The sequence below is a fragment of the Diabrotica undecimpunctata genome, unplaced genomic scaffold (assembly GCF_040954645.1).
Source record: "Diabrotica undecimpunctata isolate CICGRU unplaced genomic scaffold, icDiaUnde3 ctg00002181.1, whole genome shotgun sequence".
Classification (NCBI taxonomy): Eukaryota; Metazoa; Arthropoda; class Insecta; order Coleoptera; family Chrysomelidae; genus Diabrotica; species Diabrotica undecimpunctata.
The window spans coordinates 1-22,691 of record NW_027313276.1 but is presented as its reverse complement, the minus strand read 5'-3'; the positions used below and the strand labels follow the sequence as shown (position 1 = coordinate 22,691).

Genomic DNA, 22,691 nt, shown 5'->3' with positions numbered 1-22,691 from the left:
ACGCGCTATCTCAGAGTTGATTGGAACCTTGATTGAGTAACAAAAAATTATATTAATTTAACTTGGTCCAGAAAATAGTTGCAGGTGGATTTTATACGTATAGCAGGATTGGATTATTATATTAATTATAATTTTTTTAGTTATACAGGAAAAATATTTGCACGGGGTTTCAAGAGAGACCTTGAAGATGATGACTTGTATGAGGTCATAAAAAAATGTCGCTCACAAAAATGCACAGATAAGCTAGAAAATGCTTATAATAATGAAGCCGCTACTACTAAACCTGGAAAGAAAGTATCTGTATTACGAATTTTATGGAAGTTGTATGGATTTAAATATTTTGCTTTAGGTATTATTCATATGACTTGGAGATTACTAACAAGGTATGTTGTAATGATAGTATTTTTTTTTATTTTAATAGCATATATTTAACTTAATGTTTTTAAAGATTATCTTGATTATAAACGCACTTAATTGCCCATACTATTTCCACATAAATTTATTATTATACACCCATACATAATCATACCCCTTATATCGTAAAGGCGGAGTCCCATGTATCCGATTTCCGACATACGAAAATCGCCTGTTTTCGTAGTTGCCATTTGGAAGCTAGTTATATGGTTACGAATGTTGCGATTGTCGGATAAGAAAATCCGTATAAACTGTCAACTGTAAATTTTTTGTTTGTTTGGATAATCACAATTCATTACAGATATATATGTATTTTACTTAAACTATACTATAAATATATAAAAAATAAAATTTATTTGTTTTCTTGAAAATCGATAGCACCCTCATTTATAAAATACCTCAAGAGATTTTGTCTTATTGTTTCTGCATTTTTTACATACATATATATTAGTACCCATTCAACCTATGGGTAGTACCCAATGGGTTCTACCTATGGATACTACATCCAGTTTCATTTTCATGATCAACAGGTCTGGCAGAGATATATTTGTCTTTACTTCATGTTTCAAAAAATTGAATGTATTAACTATTGGAATACAATGAGGTTACAAAACATCCGTTTTATAGGAAAAAGTTAAAATAATTTCATCTTTATCCGATGTCCAAAGCGTAGTTAAAAATTTCGGATGAAATCCAGCGCGAAAATATTCTGATTCGATTCTGACAAAGTCGGAAAATCGGATTCATGGGACTCCGCCTTTAATAATATGTATCCATTACTTTGTGTTCGATGCCAGTTTCTGGCTACCAGCCATGATTTGCTCACATATTTTTGCATATTTCTGTAATGTTACTGTTACAGGTTTTAACTATTGGGACGTGCTGTGTCGGAGAAGTCTAAGCCCCTCCTTGGAGACTTGAACAGCGAGAGTGGATTCGGGCTGAATCATGTTCTGCCTCCATTTTGCGTCCACCCAGGGCACGGAATCTATCCTATCCTAACTCAATCTAACCTAATCCTCTAATTAAATACTATTTTATTGGGAATAAGCCTCAATTGAAGTTTAAAATAAGTTTATTGACGTTTCAATTTCCACTTCGGAAATCCTTAATATTGGATTTCCGAAGTAAAAATTACAACTTCAATAAACCTATTTTAAACTTCAATTGTGGCTTATTCCAATTAAAATTATAATTACTTTAAGATGCCACAAAAAATAGCTTCAGAACAATAATCCTCTAATGTGCTCAGAAAGTTTAGTTTTGAGCCTTTATCTTATTTCACTATTTCTGATTATCTTTGTTCTTTTAACACGTATTGTTCTTCTGCGATTCTCCATTCTTGCTGCTTGAACTCTACTTTTTTGTCTTTTGTATAGGATTTCTGATATTCTATCTTTACTCCTTTTGGGTCTTTCGTCTTTTCTTTTGTAGTGATTTTCATTACATGTCATACACTAGATCTTATATGAAGATGGGTTATAAATTGAAATCGGCCCCCCTTTTGAAGCGTAGTCTTTTAATATGTGTACCTTAGTTAGAAAGGTAGTAATCAATGTGCTAAATTTTGTTTAAGTATGCGTACTTATTTTTAGCTACAAATAAATTGTTTTTTACGCTACTACAATCTACTAGTGGGTACTGAAGTTTTTAGACGTACAGAAAACCAGAACGACTCAGTATAATCCTATTATTTAGTTGTATAATCTGTATTCATCTAAAATATTTGTAACTATATACTTTAAATTTGAGATCTTTTCAGTACTTTAGAGCCTGTAGCCATTTCAAATCTGGTAGCTTATTTCAAACCTGGCCAAACTCAGATGACATTAGAGGATGCAGTTTACGCTGCCGCACTCATGCTTGGACTAGAAGCGTTTCATAATCTATACTACCAAAATTATTTTATTTATATAACGGAACTGGCGATTCAAATTAGAGTATCAATGTGCTCGTTGATTTATAGAAAAGCTTTAAGATTGAGCCCAAAAGCTTTTGAAAATACAAGTTTAGGTATGTTTGATTAGTTGTTTAGTATTACAGAACTAGAAAAATGATTCTATTTTGTGTTGTTTTTCTATGGCTTATTAGGTAAATATATTATTATTATTATTTTATTATATTATTATTATCTTATATACATATAAATTCTATTAGTCTAGTAGCGGCATATCCTAACGTTTCTCAGCACCTAAACAGTTCAGGTGAATTAACTTTGGTTCAAAGTCAATGTTTGTTTCCCAAATTTTGATAATCATTTTGATTTTCATCATCAGATAGCCAAACTTAATAATATAATAATCCATGCAGAATTTTCACAAATGGTTCAAAATCAAGACTGGAAATCCTTAATATTTCAGATAGATAACGATGTTCCATATACTCTATAGAATGGGCTTTCAACAAAAAAAATTCTAACCAACAAGTTGTAAATACGTCAAAAAAATGTCGATGATGTAGATGTGTATATTTTGTTTCATTCAATTTTATAAGTCGACGTTGTTCCATCAATTTCAAGATGTCTTGTGTTATTGTTTGTGAAGATTTTGTTAACTTGGTTTTTAAATTTATTCCATAGTTCCTGTGGATTTTCTAGTTGTTCTCCGATATTCTTTATTTTATTATTACATTATTTTTTAATTTTATCTTTTATGTTTATATCGTCAAAATTAATTATATTGGTTTTTGGTTTTTGTCATTGGATTCGTTTTAAACCTTAGTTTAATATCTACCACAAGAGATTGGTGATCCGATCTAATATCTGCGTCTGGAAATATAGTGCCTTTTTTGACAGCATTTTCAAATGCTGTCAAATCTATAATCTATAATCTATTTAGTTTCCTCAAGAGCTAGAGTTACTGCCATCATCAAATGGGGCTTTTCAAGTATATAGTCGTAGGTTGGGTAATTTGTACCAGGTGCTTGCAATCATCATGTCGTTATCTTTACAAAATTCATACAATTTCTTTCCACGATTATTAGGTTGTCCAAGACTATAAGGACCTACAGTTTAACCTCGTCGACCTACCCCAATTTTTGCATTGAAGTCGCCTATAATATATAAAATTTCATGTTTATTAAGCTTTTGTAAGATGTCTAGGATTTGATCATAGAGCTGTTCGACTTCGTCGTTATATTTCCTATCTGTAGTCGGGGCATATATTTGAAGTATATTGGTTTTGAATAGTTGAGTAGTTATTGGTAGTAATATTATTCTATTCAAGTCTGGTACGAAGTTGGTCATATATTTAGTCAGTTCTGATGTTAATTTTTGTGATGCGGGTCTTCTGTGCTGTTACCGGAGTAATATAATACACTACCGTTCTTTTTATATGTCTCTGGCTCTAGCCATTTCAATTCACTGATTCCGAGTAGATCTATTTTTATTTCTTGAATTAAATTGTCAGGTTTTTTTCTTCACGAGGTTTTCGTATGTTTACGACCTGAGAGGCCTCGTGGTATAAATACATTTTCCCTCTCCTGTCGAATCTTGGTTTCCCCTCTCCATGATTAGTAACAGTTTGCAGTTGATGTGCCAATTCTATGGTGATCTTCCTGAGGGTACTCTATGATTCTTTAATGCAGTGGTTTCTCTTTGCCTTCTGTATTCTTATGCCGTTGACCATTTTTTTGATTCATCCGGCTTTAGGCATGATTTCTCAACCCCAAGACAACACAGTGTCCTTCCACTTACCAGCCCATCTGCCCGAAGCCGTTGGCCAGTAAATGGTGAATTGATTAGATCGGTAATCACTCGGACGTCAGAGCCTCGTTTGTTTTTTAGCAGGATGCACCGGATGATCAGAATCAAGATCATCACATGGGCAGGTGACGTTGACATTTGGATAGGAGAGGCTATACGTTGATCATCACTATTCCTTACATCCCATTAGATATACACAAATCTGCAATAGCACATATAAGGATAGATGCTTTTTTTGCTGGATATTGCGACATTGTATATTGAACATATTCATTTTATGAAAAATGTTTTTCGTTATAAAAAGTATTACTACAAAGACAGAAGACAGCAAACTGAGAAGGATTCCTCTCATTTGGATAGATTTTTTGTCTTTGACGAATTTTCTGTCAATGAAGTGATTATGGCAACAAAACGATTTACAAAATGTATAAACAGCTTTTTGAAATGGCGAGCCCATCACGTTTTACGTTTTAGTAGGCTCACTGTAATGATTTTAAAGTTCCTATTATGTGCGATTCTGATATCTCTTTTGTCCCAGTAAGAGGAAGCTAGGGAAACCTCAGCTATGTTTACGTGTACCCCTGAGAAGACAGCCATCGACAAGAAATCAAGAAACAAGAAAAACTTTCTACAAGGGAACATAGTTTCATGATTATGAACAACTTATTTGTTTTTTAAATTTTACGAAAAGTTAACATATTTATCAAATTTAATGTATTCCTTTTTTTTTATTTATTTTTGTTTTGTATTATTTTAATGATTTAATTTAAATTTTGCCATAGGAAATATTGTCACAATTATCACCAAAGATATTCAACAATTCGAACAGTCTATATGGATGTTCAACGATGTTTGGATTTCTATTATACAAACGATTGTTATTTGTATTTTAATATATCTACATACCGAAGTGCGTGCATTGTAGGAGTATTCATGCTATACTCTGAGATAGCGCGTGCAAGGTAAGCTATTTGTTTCAAAATAAGATTTTTCATGAATTGTAATACAGATATTGATAATTTATTCACCTACAATATATAATTTTTTAAAGCGAAGCTTCTATACTGGCGTTGTATTACTTTTTCTCTATAGTAAAATGCTGAGGCAAGCGTCACGAAACTAGCACCACAAGATGGCGTCGTCATAGGACTAGCGTCACAAGATTGCGTCGTCACAAGCAGCGTCATAAAATAGCGCTTCTTCACATCTTTTGACATATCTTTCGCACATCTTAAGCCGAGATCTCATTAAGTGTGGAGAAGAGCTCTTCGCCAGTTCACGTTGGCAAAGAGACATAGAATATAGATAATAGTGAAAAGAAAAAAGCACTGTTGGCCCGCCACGTTACTGTAAAATTAGTAATTATTTTCTTCTTTATACCTACCCCAATGGATCGTGTCCCCTTTTATTATGTATTTCCTATTTCTCTTTGCCAATAAATAACGCCGATCTATGTTCTGTGAGATTCCGGCTTTAGCCTGCTTATTTTTATGAAGAATATTACATTCTGGCCACTTGATATTTCTTTCATTTCTTATAGGTATAACAGTTGTATTTCATTCTATAGGTACCCTTTTGAAATTGCATCAAATATTCTTAGATCCTTCGTTTAAAAGTTAATGATTCGCGTCTGTTTAGAAAAACAGTAGTCCGTGTTCCGATTCATATTAAATATTTTTAACTTTAGTTTTTGTTTTTTCTTACTTTTTCTTGGGGTTTTGATTTTTATATGTTAAATTCGCCTTTTAATTAATGTTTGTGCCTTTACGATTTTATTAACATTTAGTTTTGTTTTTGCTCATAATCTTTCTTTAAAACCCATTCGCTGCAAAACTTCTTTTTTTTTTAACTTTATAGCGCCTGCAGGTCTATTTTATGTTCTGAACTTATTGACAATCTCCAAATCTTATCTGAAAATATTCAAAAAATTCTAAAACTTTTCACAAGAGCTCTGCGTCTAAAAATAGTTTTGTTCCAATTTCTAACATGGTCATAACTATATAATAAAAAATCAATTAAAACTTAAACATTTATTTATTTATAAAAGATTTGAAACAATTAAGGGGATGTACATTAATTTAACAAATACCACATCCAAAAGTTTTGTTTGTTTTACATATTTTGTGTTTGTTTTATTTTAAAGAAATTGGGTAATGCAAAACCGATATATTTTGTGAAACAGATCTTGAAATTTTTTCACATAATGTTCCTAACTTTATCTTATTTGGTTTTGGTTGTCGAGGGTTGGATAGTTGATATGTTGTCACAATGTTTCTTATAACCCTAATAAATCCAATGGACGCATACTTTCAACAAATTCATCAGCGTTTGATTGCATTTTATTGTGGTTTTGAATTCTATATAAAATCCATGCATTAGAGATTAAAGCAGATAAAAGTTGTCACCACCCTCGCATATAAGTATTATCCTACTGAATTGCGTAGGGAGATCTACCATTATGTATCTTTTTTTCTGCTGCAGAATAACGACGTATCAATTTTGTAGGTTAAACTCCATAACAATTTGAAGCCACGTAAACAATGACACTATCTTTCCACTGTATAATGATTATATCTTCATCAGAACTTGTATATGAGGTCAACGGATCCTCTAACTGATTTTTCATTGCGTTTTTATTCAACGCGCATTTCCCAATTCAGTTACGTCTAATGGTGCCTGTGCAAATATATCCCAATTCATTCATGGCCCTTATCAGTGGAAGTTCAGTAAAAAAGTTGCTATCAAAAAGTAAAATTTTTGATCTGCAAATAATTATAATTCACTCTCTCGGCAAAAGTTGTAACTACAGATCCACCCTAGTCGCAAGTTACTCTCTCTTAGTAAGGTGCCTTTCCTTGGTAAGGTTTGGTATCCACAAGATAACCATTTTATACATACTGAGACCAAAATTTAAACCCATATCTAATAGGCTTCGCTTGAATACGCTGTTTACAGCTATGGTGGCTGTAATACGGTACCACGAATTCACGACCAGATACTGATATGGTTTTACCAATCTACACATATTTTATAATGAATTGTTTCAATGTTAAATTTATCATTTTTTTTGTAGCTGAGTGTTATCTAAAAAATTCTGCAAAAATTTCTCTAAACCTATTTCTCGACATTGCGTTGGCGATTGCTTCATTTCTGAGATCCAAATCCAAAATCCAGTGCATATCTTTTTTGAGCATTGAAAATAATTAGAAATCAGTGGGATTGCAAAGAATACTTTCGAGTTCTTCAATCGAAACCTCAAATGATATGTTTGCATTTTGTGTCTCTTTTTACAGAGACACAAAATCGATTCAATTTTCACATTATTTCGATTTTAAAGTGAGATTTTTTCTTGATATTTATCTTGGGGCAAGACACCTCATTCAGTCATAGTATCTATTTGATGTATTCACGCTTTTATTAGAATGAGCAACATTTATTAGATGCCCATCATCGCTCGTCGAGAACACGTCTTCAGCCTGTTGTGTCTAACATTGTGAAATACGAGCGTCAGCTTAAGCATTTAGGATCTTTGAAGAAAACTTGTCAGAAAAATTATTAAAATTTACATTATCTGATCATTCAGAATCTCCATCAGAATCTTCCGCTGGAGGATAAATGTATATATATGAGGAATCAAACTGCGTCTCATTTAGGACATCGATAAGATTGTTCAGAGTGGTCAACTTAAATTCCACATTCCATAAAATATTTTGACATCCATAATTCCAAACTAAAAAGAAAAACCTTAATTAGCAACAAATACAGCCAAGTTCCATTTTTGGAACATACAAAAACTAGAGGTTACTCGGTATATTTAATTTATGGTTAAGCATTTAAACGATACAAATATATTGTATACACCTATAATATTACTTAGGCTTCCCCCGATCGCAATATTTCACAACAGAAGATAGCTATAATCCAACTAGAAATTATACAACTGCACCTTTCTTAAAATTTTGATATGAATCACCCAACAAAAAACACTTATACGAAATCATTGGGTAAATTCAGTATTTACGTGTTGTTTTGACACTACCGAACACAAATAGTTCATCAAATTTAAGAGTTCATCAACAGTAACATCTTGTAACCAGCAGCGAAACTAAAACTTGTTCCAGATTTGGAACATGGCAGCGAATAGGTTAAGACATCGAATTGGCAAGATTTTATTTTTTAGTTATTTTAATGACGATGAACTTCGTTTACTTTCGAACCAATAACTAAAACTCTTATGTCGATATTGATTTTCAATCCTGGTCTTGAGTATTCTTCTACTAATTTTCGCATCGTATACTCGATATTAACTGGGCATAGCCCACTTAAGACCCGAGCAAGCAATTTCAGATTCGCGGCTAAGTCACAAGAGGATAGCAGGAATAAAGCGCCTAACGCTAGCCCGCATTTGATTCGATTGGGGAACCATGTTGAAGTTCATTTACCCAGGACTGTCACATGAAGAGAATTTGGCTGGTAGTGTGCCCCTATCGAGCATCCGAGTGCTATAGGGGGAAAAGAGATGGTCTGGAGCATTGGACCACGGTGGAGTGATTCCTGTTTTATACACGAATTATTACACCTCGCCCCAATGAATTATTACACCTGAACGTCATTTCAAGAGATGAACAAGTTTCTCAGGCTGCGTTTAGATAAACCCATTCTATGTACTTTCTCTTTTAACCTTTAATATGTGCCAAGATTCTAAAAATGATTGGAGTGACGCAATGTCATTTACTAAGCTCTTTAGTTATTTCCAACAGTGAGGAAGTTTACAATTTTTATCCCTTCTTACAATTTTACATATAGGTTTTTTAGTGAGAGATTAATTTATTGGTGATGACGTTAAAACTTCCACATTTTATTTAGAAGTATAATATCATAATTTTTTTGTTAGTCTACGAATTTCAAATGAATTTCTCTGTCTCTCTTGTTCTCCTCTATTATCTGTATTATTTGCTTTGAACAAAATACGTTATCTATGCAGGCGCTACTTCCTCTAAATTAACTTTGTTCTTCATATATATATATATATATATATATATATATATATATATATATTTATATATATATATATATATATATATATATATACATATATATATATATATATATATATATATATATATATATATATATACATATATATATATATATATATATATATATATATATATATATATAAGTATATATACTATATTCGAATAATACTATATTCGAATTTTATTAGGCCTCTTAGTCATCTACCATACAGTCTACTGAGCGTGCTAATTACCTAAATTCATCCATAATTTTTAGTATTTCTCTTGTCTTCTTTCTTGTGGATGAAATAAACGATATTTTTTATTATACTGGCACTGTATCTATTCTCGAATGCTTCAAAGTCTTTTGTTAACACATGGAAAAGTTCCACTTTTGATTAATTCTACCAGAACTAGAATGGAAAGCAATTCTGCCAGGATATATTCGGTACCGTAAGTTTTATCCATATTTAAAGTACTCACCGCATTTGTGAAAGTGTCCACGTTAATATTTTCATGTCACCTTTTTATTTTTAAACATGTTATCATATCATTTCCAAATATTCTCTCCAGTCTTCTGTCAATAAGTTTTTTTAATGTTCTATCCACATTTGTGATTTTATATAATTCATAGTTACTTTTTCTTTATAGTTTAAACGCACAAGCGCCCAATATTAGAGGAGAGATGACACGAGAGATAGATAGATAGAGAGAGAGATAGAGAGAAAGAGAGAAAGAGAGAGAGAGATATACAAATGTATTTCCATACATTTGCAGTCCCATAAATCAGCTGTGCTCTTTTACACTGCTCGCTTTATTCTGTTGTATTCCATTCGATCTTCGTCAGTTTTAGTACTTAGCTAGATTTTTGTACAGCTACTTTTTTGTTGAAACTAGTTCTTCTATTTCGTTATTCCTCCAGAGTTGGTTACTCGGTTTGGTTTTTAATTGTTGTCTTAGCACCTCTTTTGTACTTTTTTGTACGGTCCATAATGTATATATATATATATATATATATATATATATATATATATATATACATTATGTTTTTAGTCACGTATTTTGCTGATCAGTTATGTTATGCTATTCTCTCCAATTACTTTGTTGAGATTTTAGATTGAGATTTTGATGAACCTTGTAAGGTAATAACAGTGATTCTTTCTTATGTATCTTTTGTTTAATGATTGTAGAGATTCCCCTTTTGGCTCTTCGGTCTTCAGTTACTCTACTATACACGTGCACTCATTGTCGTTTTGCTTCTTTACCAACTCCTTTTGTCTTTATCTCCGCCAGCAAAACAATATCTATAACCACCGGAAATGAAATAAAGAATTACAAAATTAAAAAAAAACTTCATCAAAATCGTGAAATTATTCAAAATACGTAATTTGAATAAAATTAAAAATTGAAACTCCTCCGATACTACATATTCTCTCTTTTTATACACCGTTGACTGAAGCAACAACAAATAGCATTAGAAGTGTAAATTTGAGAAGGATTCTTAAAATATCAAGAACGGGAAAAATATCAAACCTCATATTGCTTCAAACTATTGATTAAGAAAAGAAATATTCTACACAGTAAAACGTAGAAAATTATAATATTTGGGCCACACAATGAAAAATGAAACCCTATATAAATTACTTAAGTGTATTCTACAAGGAAAAGTTCAGAGTAAGAAAGACGTCAGCAAAAGACGACTATCCTGGCTAAAGAACTTAAGATCCTAGTTTGCAACATCCACCACATAATTATTCAGTGTAGCAGCAAATACAATTATCATTACCGGAATGATTGCCAACATTCGGTAATAAACAAGTACTCAAAGAGGAAGAAGAGACTCTACTAAAATACCAAATTTTCGTGTTATCTTCGTTGTCATTACAATATAAAGTATAACTACTCCAATTCATTCGGTTTTCATATTAAGTCCAGTTTCTGCTAATTGCAGTAAATGCTTATATTATTCTAAAAAGTTTTGTGTTATGTTCATAAATCTTTTTATCTTTCTAATTCTACTATTATATCTGGTTAAAGTGTTTCACTTTTTTCGATTGCAAATTGCCATTTATTTCTCTCCTCACAGAAATTGTCATCTAAATAAGATTCTCTAAAGTTTTAGTCTACACCTTTTCCACTTTTGTTTAAGTCCCAACGACGGTACATTCAGTTGCATTTGCAAAATTTAAGTTGCAAAATTTTAATATCATCAATAATATTTAAAATTTGTAGCATGGATATCAACAATCATCAGAAATCTTCGTTTGAAAATGGCGAAAAGAACAGACGAAAGATTACAAAGAATGCAAGAGAGCTTATCAACAATAAAAACTATAAAAATGTATACGTGGGAGCAAGTTTTCGCAGATAAAATTGGTGAAGCACGATAGTAAGTATTAAACAAACATTTTGTTATTCGGTAAATACTTTTAAAAATTACTACAATAATTTAGAGCTAGCGGAAATGTAGAATATAAAAAAAATATCCAGATCACCCTAAACAGATAAAATGAATATACGGTTATTGATTCACTTATGAAAAACCCACACACAAGTCATAGGGCCATAAGTAGAGAAATTGGAATTAGTAGCAGTATTGGGCAAATAATACAAAAACACAAATTGTATCTCTATAAGGAACAGTTGCGTAACACCTATATCAAACAGATTTTCAACAACGAATCGATTTTTTATGGGTTATTGTTGTTATTTTTTAATTGTTGTTGATCGATTCTAAGCCATGAACTTGGAATAGGTCGAGGTGTATAATTAACACGGGGACTTTCGGCAAAATAAAAAGTATACTAATTAAAGCTAAAATACCAATATGCCTGACAAGGAAGTTATTAGAACAATGTATGCTCACAGTATTGACTCGTGATGAAGAAAATTTCACACTAAAAAATCTGTGGAAAAAATCAGAGTAGCTAAGGGAGTGATGGAGATGACAATGCTAGAATTAACGCTTAGAGATAAAAGTTGCAAATGTAATTACATATATGAGCCAAAAAAACATGCTGTAGAAAGGATAGCACAAATGAAGTGGTATGGAGTCGTGCACGTGGTGAAAATGAATTAGGTTAGCTGGATTAAACGCATATTAGAGTGGCGTCCTAAATTTAAGACATATGGAGGTAAAGTTAGACCTCACGATACGATAAACGGATGATATAAAAGCCTTACAGTAAATTAGATGTACATGGCACAAAATCGGACGCAGTGGAGAAAATTTAGGAACGCCCAAGCTCAGCAGTGGTTACTACAAGCTGTGTGATAATGACTAAATATATATTTGCCTTTGATATGTTTATTTTAATTTTTTTAAAATTATTAAATAACAGTAAAATCATATAAACACTATTTATGTTTTAGCAAAGAATTAAAAACTTTACTTAAAGCCACATATTCAAAGATGTCCCTTGGAATCACCAGCAGCTTAGTAGCAAGATTCTCTCTTTATTCTGTATTAATGATTTACATATGGATACACAACGACATGAGTGCAGAAGATATCTACTACATCATGAAAATATTTGGTGCTCTAAGGGTGACCGTAGCAAAGGACTTTTCGATAGGGTTTACTAAAATGGGAGAATTATCAGCGTCTTTAAAAAGAATCACAAATATTCTTGAACTTGAAGAGTTGCCCGAAGTTGAAGATATACCTGATAGTGACCCTTATGTTAACTTAAAGTGTGTTTCTTTAAAGTTTCAAGAGAAATTTGTTTTAAAAGATATTTCTCTGGAACTAGCAAAAGGCTTAAACATAGTAACTGGACAATTAGGTTGTGGAAAAAGTTCTTTAATCAAAATAATACTAAGGGATTACCCTGAAGATGAGGGTACTGTTAATACAAGAGGGAGGATGAGTTACGCATCCCAGGACCCATGGCTGTTTCCGTCTTCCATCAAACAAAATATCCTATTTGGAGAGGAATATAATGCTTCTAAATATAAGCAGGTAAAATCAATTTATTTGTTCATATTGTTATTTTTATTTTTCAAGATATTAATGTCAACTTATAAGTGATGTTCTTGTAAATGTAGACAATCTACATATCGTTTTTAACCAAACGGGACACTATCTTAGAACTTTTAATAGTTAATAAGCAGTCATCAGTTTACCAAGTTTGAATGGAAGTCTATTTTAATTTCTGCTTAGAGGACATAAAAACCAATAATTCATGTTGTTATAAAGACAGAAAGAAATAATAAATGTTCAGCAAAAGTTCATTAATAATTTTTACAAATCATAAATTACAGACTATTAATATGAAATATAGAGGAATACAAAGAATGTTAAAATAAATATATTACATGGTGATGAGGTCAGGTAGTTATTCAGTTTATTGTATCGGGCATTAGGCACCAATTTATTAGACTGGGGCAACGATGTGATATACCTATGTACTTAGGATAGAACCTGTGAATAAATACTTGTGTCCAAAGTAGCTAGTAATAATGGCCGGCTCTTGTTTCCGGAGTATTAGTGGTGTACGAAAAAAATTTGTTGGTACATATATTATCTTATATACTAAAACGCTAAACCCTTTTCTTGTCCACCACTTTACTCAAAAACCATATTAGATAATTAAAATATTTTTTCGGAATATTATTAGTATTACGTATGAGATTGTCAAGATATACTTTTGGTACAAAAATTCACTTCCGGTTTTGAGATGACCGGAAGTTAAAATTTAGTCCGGAAGTTAAAGTTTTAGACCCCACAATGTATATATGGATCGAAAGGTCTCGTCGAGACGAATCTAAATATGTACTTCCGGATGCGATCCGACACCGGAAGTGACCCGAAACGCACATAAAACGTCAAGATAGAGCAAATCTGACACCGGATTCGTGATCAGCATGCAAAATTAACTGCCAAATGATATCCATGTCGACATTTGATGAACTAAAAATTGCATTCCGGTTTTGAGGTCGACTTCCATAATCACTTTTTTTTTTACTTGCATTATTATTGATAAATGTTATGTATATTCTTGCTTATATTGTTTGTATTGATCTCTTAATTTTTCTCGCAAAATAAAAATTTCATTTAAAAAACTCGATGTCGAGTTGGTCCGCTAGTGTACAATAATTAATAAAAGATATATATATATATATATATATATATATATATATATATATATATTTATATATATATATATATATATATATATATATATATATATATGACAACAAATCATAAAAATATAAAGACAATGGACTGCAAAAAATTAAAAATTTAACGAATTTATTGATTTACCAAATTTAACACATAATGTTAACTGTTAACATTAAAATATAGGAAATAACTATATCCAAGTTAAACATATTTAGAATTAATTTAGCAACAAATATAGAAGACTGCAAAATATGAAGTACTGAAAAATGTTAATGTAATCAGATAGATTTTTCTTATATCATTTTAGTCATCACTCTCATAAAAATCAACTGGATTTAGAATTTTCTTCTAAATTCCATGATATAGATTTGATTAATTTATTCCATTCATTTTTATGATACTTATTAGAGGCAAGCATGACCTATAACAGAAAAAAAAAACAGTTCCAACATTAAGGGTGGAGATATAGAAAGCGAAATATTACTTTTAATATTTTTTTTATTTTCAGGTTATATTTACCTGTGCTCTAGAATACGATTTCCAAATTCTAGAAAAAGGGGACGAGACAATCCTTCCTGACAGAGGCATGATTTTAAGTAAGGGTCAGCAAGCTAGAATTAACCTAGCAAGAGCTGTGTATAAAGAAAGCGATATTTACCTGATAGATGATGCTCTTACTGCGTTGGACAGCAGAGTTCAAGAACATATCTTTAAATATTGCATTCAAGAGTTGCTGAAAGATAAATGCGTAGTTTTTGTTACTCATAATCCCAAGCACATACAATTGGCAGATAAAGTTGTAAATTTTAAAAGATGGGGAAATAATATTTTCCGGAAATCAGCTAAATATTTCCACCGAACTGTTAGAAGGATTAAAAACGTTATCTATGAACGAACCAGAAGCAACATAGATGAGGAGGAAGTTAACGAGACGACAAAGCTAATTGAAGAAAAAACAAAGGCAATACGTAGAAAACAAGTCTACCATGAGGAAAAGAAATCTGGAAACATTGATTTTAAACTATATTTCAGTATATCAAGATGGGTGGATATATTTTAAGTACTCTATTGGTTATTACTTTTGGTGTAGAAATGTTTCTGGATAGCGTATCACAAAAATGCTAAGCAGTTGGTAAGTGAGGATCTCTTAAACATTTTTAGTCTATATGTGTTTATATACACACGTGTATACATTTTACGATTTACCGTTTACCCTTAGTTATTGACGTGACAACGTCTTAAATTAGGTTGTGGCTCGGAGTCACTCATGAAAAAGTGTAACGCCCGCTCACGTCTGTTACGATGAGTCACCGAACGAGAGAGAGCCCGCCGGACCGGCGAATGCCTTGCGTCTCTCTCCCACTCAAACATGATCATTGCGGAGCGCGCAGCACTAGAGAATTAGGCGCGTTGAATCGGTGCGATGCTTGTGTCTCTGTCTTTCTCGAGCGTTCTTGGCGTTGGAAACCGAGAAAGCGTCATAATACAAGTTCACACGTGTGTTAAAGTATCGGTCAGCTGTGTCTGTAGTGAAAATGTGGAGTGCTTAGATTCGTCATTTACAACAACTACAACAATAAAGGTAAAAAATTGTACACTAATATTTTCATTATCGTAAACTATGATTGATTGATTAATTGTTAGATTGACATAAAAGTTGAGAAACTAAGTTTATAGGTTATGTCATACTATTGCCAAATGTTGATAGTGTTAAGTAAATTATTAGTTTAAATCACTCTGCCATCAATCGTAATTCAGTCGATTGAGAAGAAACAGCGCGTTTCAACTGCAAACAACTATTGTGCAATTTAATAATATTCATATCAATAATATTCTACCGAGAAAAGACGTTGTCACGTAAAATCTTCGCCCGTAAAACCGACTTTACAGGCAACCGATTTTTTTTTATTAAAAAATCTACGTTTTTAGGATAAACCAAAAAGCTTATATAACTCGTCAAAAGGAAGTTATATAAAAAATACCACAGCAGATATGGATCACCTACTTACTGTTGCCAACTATTCTGCAACCATTTTCCTCAACGGCACTTTTAACGTATCATCAACTGCAATAAAAGAATTAGTTACCTGAAGTAGCTGCTTCTAACACCATGAGTTTGTATACCATTTCAACAGTCGTTTTGGCTGGTATGGAGTTGATTAAAAGATACCTAATATTAAAAGTAGGAATGAAAGCTTCAATAAGTCTGCACGATAATAGGGTTAACAAGTTCTAAAAGCTACGATGACATTTTACGACAATTTTTTTATTGGTAATATCCTCAATAGATTTTCTCAGGATTTCGGCGTTGTAGACGAACATTTACCAATCATTATGTCGTCTTTTGTAGGGGTAGGTGGTATTTAATTTTGTTATTCCTCGATTATTGTTTGTTATTCAAAATGTTTAATTCAAATTTGTTTATTTCCTTTTTTTTGAGGAGAATCCTTTCACAATAACTCTAAAATACAACCATAAATTTAAATTAATGGGAAAATCCCAGTAGTTGGCTGTATGCCATAGTTAAAAACTTATACAGAAGTAAAAAACTTCAAAATTTGTATATTGGTATAAAAACATTAACTTATAACTTGTTAAAAGTGTCGTCCAAATTTATAGATACATAACGTTTTCGATCTAGTTCAGATCATCCTCAGTGTCTTCTTTTGGTACTTGTAGCTAACACTAAAATTGCAGTGGAAACATCAATATATGGTTTACATATTTAAATTTAAATTATAATGCGCCCCTAGGTCGATGACAATGGTTGTAAATGTTAATACTTAAAGAGCAACGTACTTCCTTGCTCGACTTGAACACGTGGTTGTTGTCAGTTAAAACGACTGTGTTGTTAAGAGTTGGTTTGTGTCGTGTGAGTACACCAGATGGTATAGCAATTTCTCCCGAAATATTTGATAGAAAAATCATAATATATGAGGATGGAGTCTCTGGTTCTGACTAGTAAATCATAATTCCTGAAGATAAAAGTTGATTATATTCAGTGGAAATTAAAAATAGGGTTGTTTATAAATTAGTAAAATATTATTAATTCTACTTTTTTATTTTAGAATTACTTTCATTTAATAGGTATAGTTGGACTAATAGCATCAGTAAACTGGAAGTTTATGGTACCGGCGATTGTAATGGCTATCGCATCAATACTTATTCGTTTTGTGTATATTCGCACAGCAAGAAGCTTAAAACGTCTTGAAGCTGCTAGTAAGTAATGCCCCAACATTATATATATATATATATATATATATATATATATATATATATACGATTATATATATATATATATATATATTATATATATATATATATATATATTGGTATGTTAAAAGCTGATGTTCAAATTTAAAAAATGTGGTTTCTTGTTTATATTAATTAATGAACTTTATTTCAAGTTGTTTGATAATGAAAAATCTGTAAAATACATTAAATTATAGATTGATGCATTGACTTTTCTTATATCGCTGTATAAATAAAAATAAATAAAACTTATTTATTATATTATTATAAACCAACTAAGCAATTTTTAGCAAGAAGTCCAATTGTGGGGCATCTGAACTCAATATGGAAGGTTTGACGACAATAAGAGCTTACAAAGCACAAGAAATATTAAAAATTTGAGTTCGACAAACATCAGGACTTGTAACAGTGCTTTTACACGTCAGTATGTACTAAAGCCTGCGTTCTCATTAGATTAAGAACTTTTCTGCCCTTCTATTTGTAACTACAGTTGTTATACGATTTTTATTCCTTGACAGTGGTAAGTGTATACTATAAAAGCAGTAGTAGCTGGTTGGTTAATATTAGGTACATCATAACTTATAGATATTACTGTGAAAGTCCGAAATTGGTTGTGTGTCGACATTCACCGGTGAATGGTGAATGTTACACAACCCTAGTCTCACTCCTCTACTAATCTATTGCGCATCCGTGCTATTTTCAGCTATGTTAGCCTGTTGGTTCCAATATAGATTTTTAATATCATTTTTGTGAAGTTGTTCTTGCTTTAGACATATGAGAATGTTATATTTAACTTTTTCGCAAGCTTTCTCAAAAAGATATTTTTGTTGGTCTTGACATTTTTGAGCAAGTGTTGTAAAACTATACAGAGCTTCTACTGTTCCGAAGCCATTACGAAAGCCAAACTGTCTATTACTTATATTCCGCTTCACACTTTCTGAATATTCTTGCAGGTATAACCTCAAAAATACTTATAACGCGTTAAATACCCTGTATAGTAGTATCAAACCTCATATGTAAGAACCGGGATTATGGAGACCTGACCATTGCAGTCTTCGTTCTTGAATCTTTTTTGAGACCGTAGTTACCCGACTTTTTCCTAATCAAGTCGTTTCTGACTCTGTCCCTTCTAGTTTTATCCAACATCCAACCGTAACATTTTCATTTCAGCTACCTCCATCTTCTTTTCCTGAATCTTCTTTACAGGCCACACTTCACCGCCGTACACCAAACGCAGATCTCACCACCCTATTTCAGCCCTTCATTGATTTTTCGATCACAAAGTATCCACGCTTATTCGTATCCAGTTAAACCAACTAGCCTGTATCCTGTGGGCAATTTCTCGATCCCATTTTCCGTTATTTAGGAGCCAAGTTATTTAAATTCGCATACTAGTCCTAGTTTCAAGTAATTATATATCCCCATACCATTCCCTTTCTCCCAACCACATATACTCCTTTTACGATCTGCTAAGCCTAAGTCCTCCCTCTTCAATAGCCCTTCTCCAACACTCCAACTTCTCCTACATGTCTTTGCTCTCCTTTACTAACACGATATCATCAGTAAACCTTTATTTCTCAAGTCCTCTGCCACACAGTCATTCCATCTTCTCTGTTTCCTCTCTTTCTATTAAATTATGACACCTATATCCTTCGTTCCACATAGTTTTCATCTCTACAGCCGACCAAACCATTGCAGTCTTCGATCTTGAATCTTTTTTGAGACCGTAGTTACCTCGACTTTTTCCCTAATCAAGTCGTTTCTGACTCTGTCCCTTCTAGTTTTATCCAACATCCAACGTAACATTTTCATTTCAGCTACCTTCATCTTCTTTTCCTGAATCTTCTTTACAAGCACACTTCACCGCCGTACACCAACGCAGATCTCACCACCCTTTTCAGCCCTTCACTGATTTTTCGATCACAAAGTATCCGCTATTCGTTTCCAGTTACACCAACCAGCCTGTATCTGTGGGCAATTTCTCGATCCCATTTTCCGTTATATAGGAGACAAGTTATTTAATTCGCCTACTAGTCCTAGTTTCAAGTAATTTTATGTCCCCAATCATGTCCCCTTTCTCCAACCACATATACTTCGTTTACGACCCTGCTAAGCTTAAGTCCTCTCTCTTCAATAGCCCTTCTCCAACACTCCAACTTCTCCTACATTTCTTTGCTCTCCTTTACTAACACGATATCATCAGCAAAGAGCATTGACCAAGAAGCCCCCTTCTTTAATTTCTTTGCAAGTACATCCATAACAAGATTAAACAGGTAACGACTCAGTGAAGAGCCTGATGCAAACCAACTGTTACTGTAAAACTTTCGGTCAATCCGGAAGCAGTCAGTACTTGGCGTAAGCTCCCTCATACATATTCAACAAGACCACTAGGTATATATATCTATATATATATATATATAGATATATTATATATATATATATATATATATATATATATATATTATATATAATATATATTTTGTGACTTCCTGAAGAAGTCACAAAATCGTGACGAAATATTGAGACTGAACAAATAGAGTTTTATTTCCTGACCGATTGCTGATACTCTAAATCAAATTTAAAACAGTACGGTCGAAAAAATCATTTGAAATATATATATATATATATATATATATATATATATATATATATATATATATTATATATTTGATATATATATATATATATATATTGTTATGATATGTAAAATCGAGAAAAATATTGGTTTGTTTAAAAATATTCAAAATTCAATAACTTAAAAAATTCAGATAAGTAGGATAATATCCAACAAACATTTCGGAGAAGGAAAGTTATTAAATCCTTGGATTTCCTGTACTAAACAAAGTGTAAGCTTTGCATTTATTTCTTGTTATACTTGAGTGACCCGCATAAGTTTAAGTGAAAGCCACAGACAATTGAACGGGGTTTTTCAAAATACATTAATGCAGTGATTAAAGACAATAGAAGGGATTATAGAAAGTGGTTTTTGTTAGTTTTTAAGAATATAGAAAAATATTATTTGTAAATAAGTTATAGGAAATCTTATAATTATAGGTAAAAATTTGTTTGTTATCGTAATGAAAAAATGGGGGAATTGTGACGAGTTTTGATTGGCGGAGATTGAAAGGTATGTAGGAATGAAAGTGTAGCTAGATTTAGGAGAGAGAAAAGAGTGCAGTTGGTTTTCCAAATCTGTAAGAGGAACAGGGATTGTTCTCTGGCGGTTCCTGAAATGTAGCAAGCAGTAGTGTTGAATGTTAGTGAGTTTTTGTGGAGTTAGTGTATCTGACAGAAGCTGAAGCAGCAAAATATTGTAAGTCATATTTCTCTACTTATATCCAAGAGTCACTGTTCAGGCCAACGAGAGATTCAGTTTATCGTAAAGAGAAGATATTCAAGAGTCATTTTTCACTCGGGCCAACGAGAGATTCAGTTTATCGAGAGAGAAAGGCTATCATAATTTGAATGATTTGTGCTTTTGAAGGAGATCATTAAGGACGATATACTTGCAACAATCTGTGTAAGATTGCTGATTACATAGGGAGCGGTTGAGAGGAGATAATATAGTCTACAAGGAACAAGGATTTGGACCACTCATCATCAGAGAGAGATATTTTGTTTTCTGCAGTTTTTTCTTTTATTGATAACACAATTTTTACACTTAATTTAGAAAGGATATAAATATTTTGATTAGGAGAGTTAGAATAGTTCGAATTTTGAGATTTCAATTAATATTGTTTGTACCATAAATTTTGATTGATCACGTACGGAGAACAAAATTTTGAGAATCCTTATATGAGATTTGTTTATTGAAAACTTTGAGTGTGAATTATTTCATATTTTTATTTCAATATATAGTGTTAGATCATATGTGTTTTTTATTATCCGGTATTCTCTAGACCTTACCTTTCACATGTAATGCATAGATATTGAAGCACGAATGTAACCCTGAGATAAAAGAATTAAAAATTGTGATAGAGTCATAATCATATCATTTAAATAATTTTAATTATCAAAAAAAATTAATTAGCTAATTATTGCTTGGCGCACCAAGACTTTAATATCACAGTAATATATATATATATATATTATATATATATATATATATATATATATATATATATATATATATTATATATATATATCGTCGCCTCAAAGCACAGTAGGATATGTAAAAAAATGACTTTTGTGATATTCATTTCAAATGATTCGAAATAAACCCTTCTGTTTAGTGCAATAAGTATATAACAGAAATTAAGAGTACTTTAACAATTCCATGTTCAAAACAGTACCGACAGACAATATCACTTGGTGTATAATTACAATTAGTGATTGAAAAGCACAAAACATAAAAAAAACACAAATATATATAATTTTTTTATGTTTGCTAATATACTCGTAATAATATGCTTATTATATTAATACTTCCAAGTGATATTGTCTGTCGGTACTGTTCTGAACATGGCAATATTAAAATACTCTTAATCTGTAAGTTTAGTAACTTATAACATCGTTCTTTTTATTAGTTTTATTAAATTATATCGAAGTTTCTCCTGATGAAGGATGGACTTCTGGTACATCTTTTTGGTTACTGATTGCTTCTTCAAGTGTTTTAGGAGCTTTGTATAGTTCGTTGTAGAATTTAGTCACGAGTTGTATTATTTTATTTCTGTCTGTAATTCTGGTGTTTTTCGCTTGTTAGAGCAACGATTTACCTGTACGCAGTGATTAATGCTTGTTTATAGTTGTTTCTATTTTCGGTTATATGTTATTCCAGTCTCTTATTATACTTCCTTATGTCTTTTGTTGCTACTTACTTTCATTCCCTTCTTTGTTTTAGCTCTATTTTGGTTTTATCAGACAGTTTAATATTTTCATTTTGTTGTTGCAGGCCTCCGATCTCTTTGACACCATCAAGGATGATTTCCATTAATTGAGAGCTGTCGATTTGGTCATGTATTCTTTTATATTGTCCTTTGGTAGTGACTGAGGTTTCTCTTAGATTGTTAATATTTATACCGGTTACCGTTGGTTAGATATATATATATATATATATATATATATATATATATATATATATATATATATATATATATATATATATATATATATATATTATATATATATTATATTATATATATATATATATATATATTACATATATATTATATATATATAT

General features: G+C 31.7%; 2 protein-coding genes and 1 long non-coding RNA gene across 3 annotated transcripts; all 3 read left to right on the top strand.

The window, feature by feature from the left end:
* Positions 1-140: 140 nt before the first annotated feature.
* On the top strand, positions 141-5,042 carry LOC140431871 (ATP-binding cassette subfamily C member 4-like; the record flags this gene model as incomplete). Its single annotated transcript, XM_072519747.1, has 3 exons — positions 141-383; positions 2,177-2,427; positions 4,900-5,042. Coding segments are annotated over 3 exons (637 nt in total), but the record flags the coding sequence as incomplete, so codon positions are not given.
* Positions 5,043-11,374: 6,332 nt separating this feature from the next.
* On the top strand, positions 11,375-15,320 carry LOC140431873 (ATP-binding cassette subfamily C member 4-like). The gene is made up of 3 exons (XM_072519748.1): positions 11,375-11,524; positions 12,508-13,096; positions 14,769-15,320. Exons 1-3 carry the CDS (start codon positions 11,406-11,408, stop codon positions 15,318-15,320), a joined length of 1,260 nt encoding a protein of 419 aa, XP_072375849.1. The 5' UTR covers positions 11,375-11,405.
* Positions 15,321-16,420: 1,100 nt separating this feature from the next.
* Positions 16,421-17,874, top strand: LOC140431872 (uncharacterized). Its single transcript, XR_011949735.1, has 3 exons — positions 16,421-16,612; positions 17,329-17,479; positions 17,803-17,874. It is a non-coding gene; the product is annotated as an uncharacterized lncRNA (long non-coding RNA).
* Positions 17,875-22,691: the final 4,817 nt, after the last annotated feature.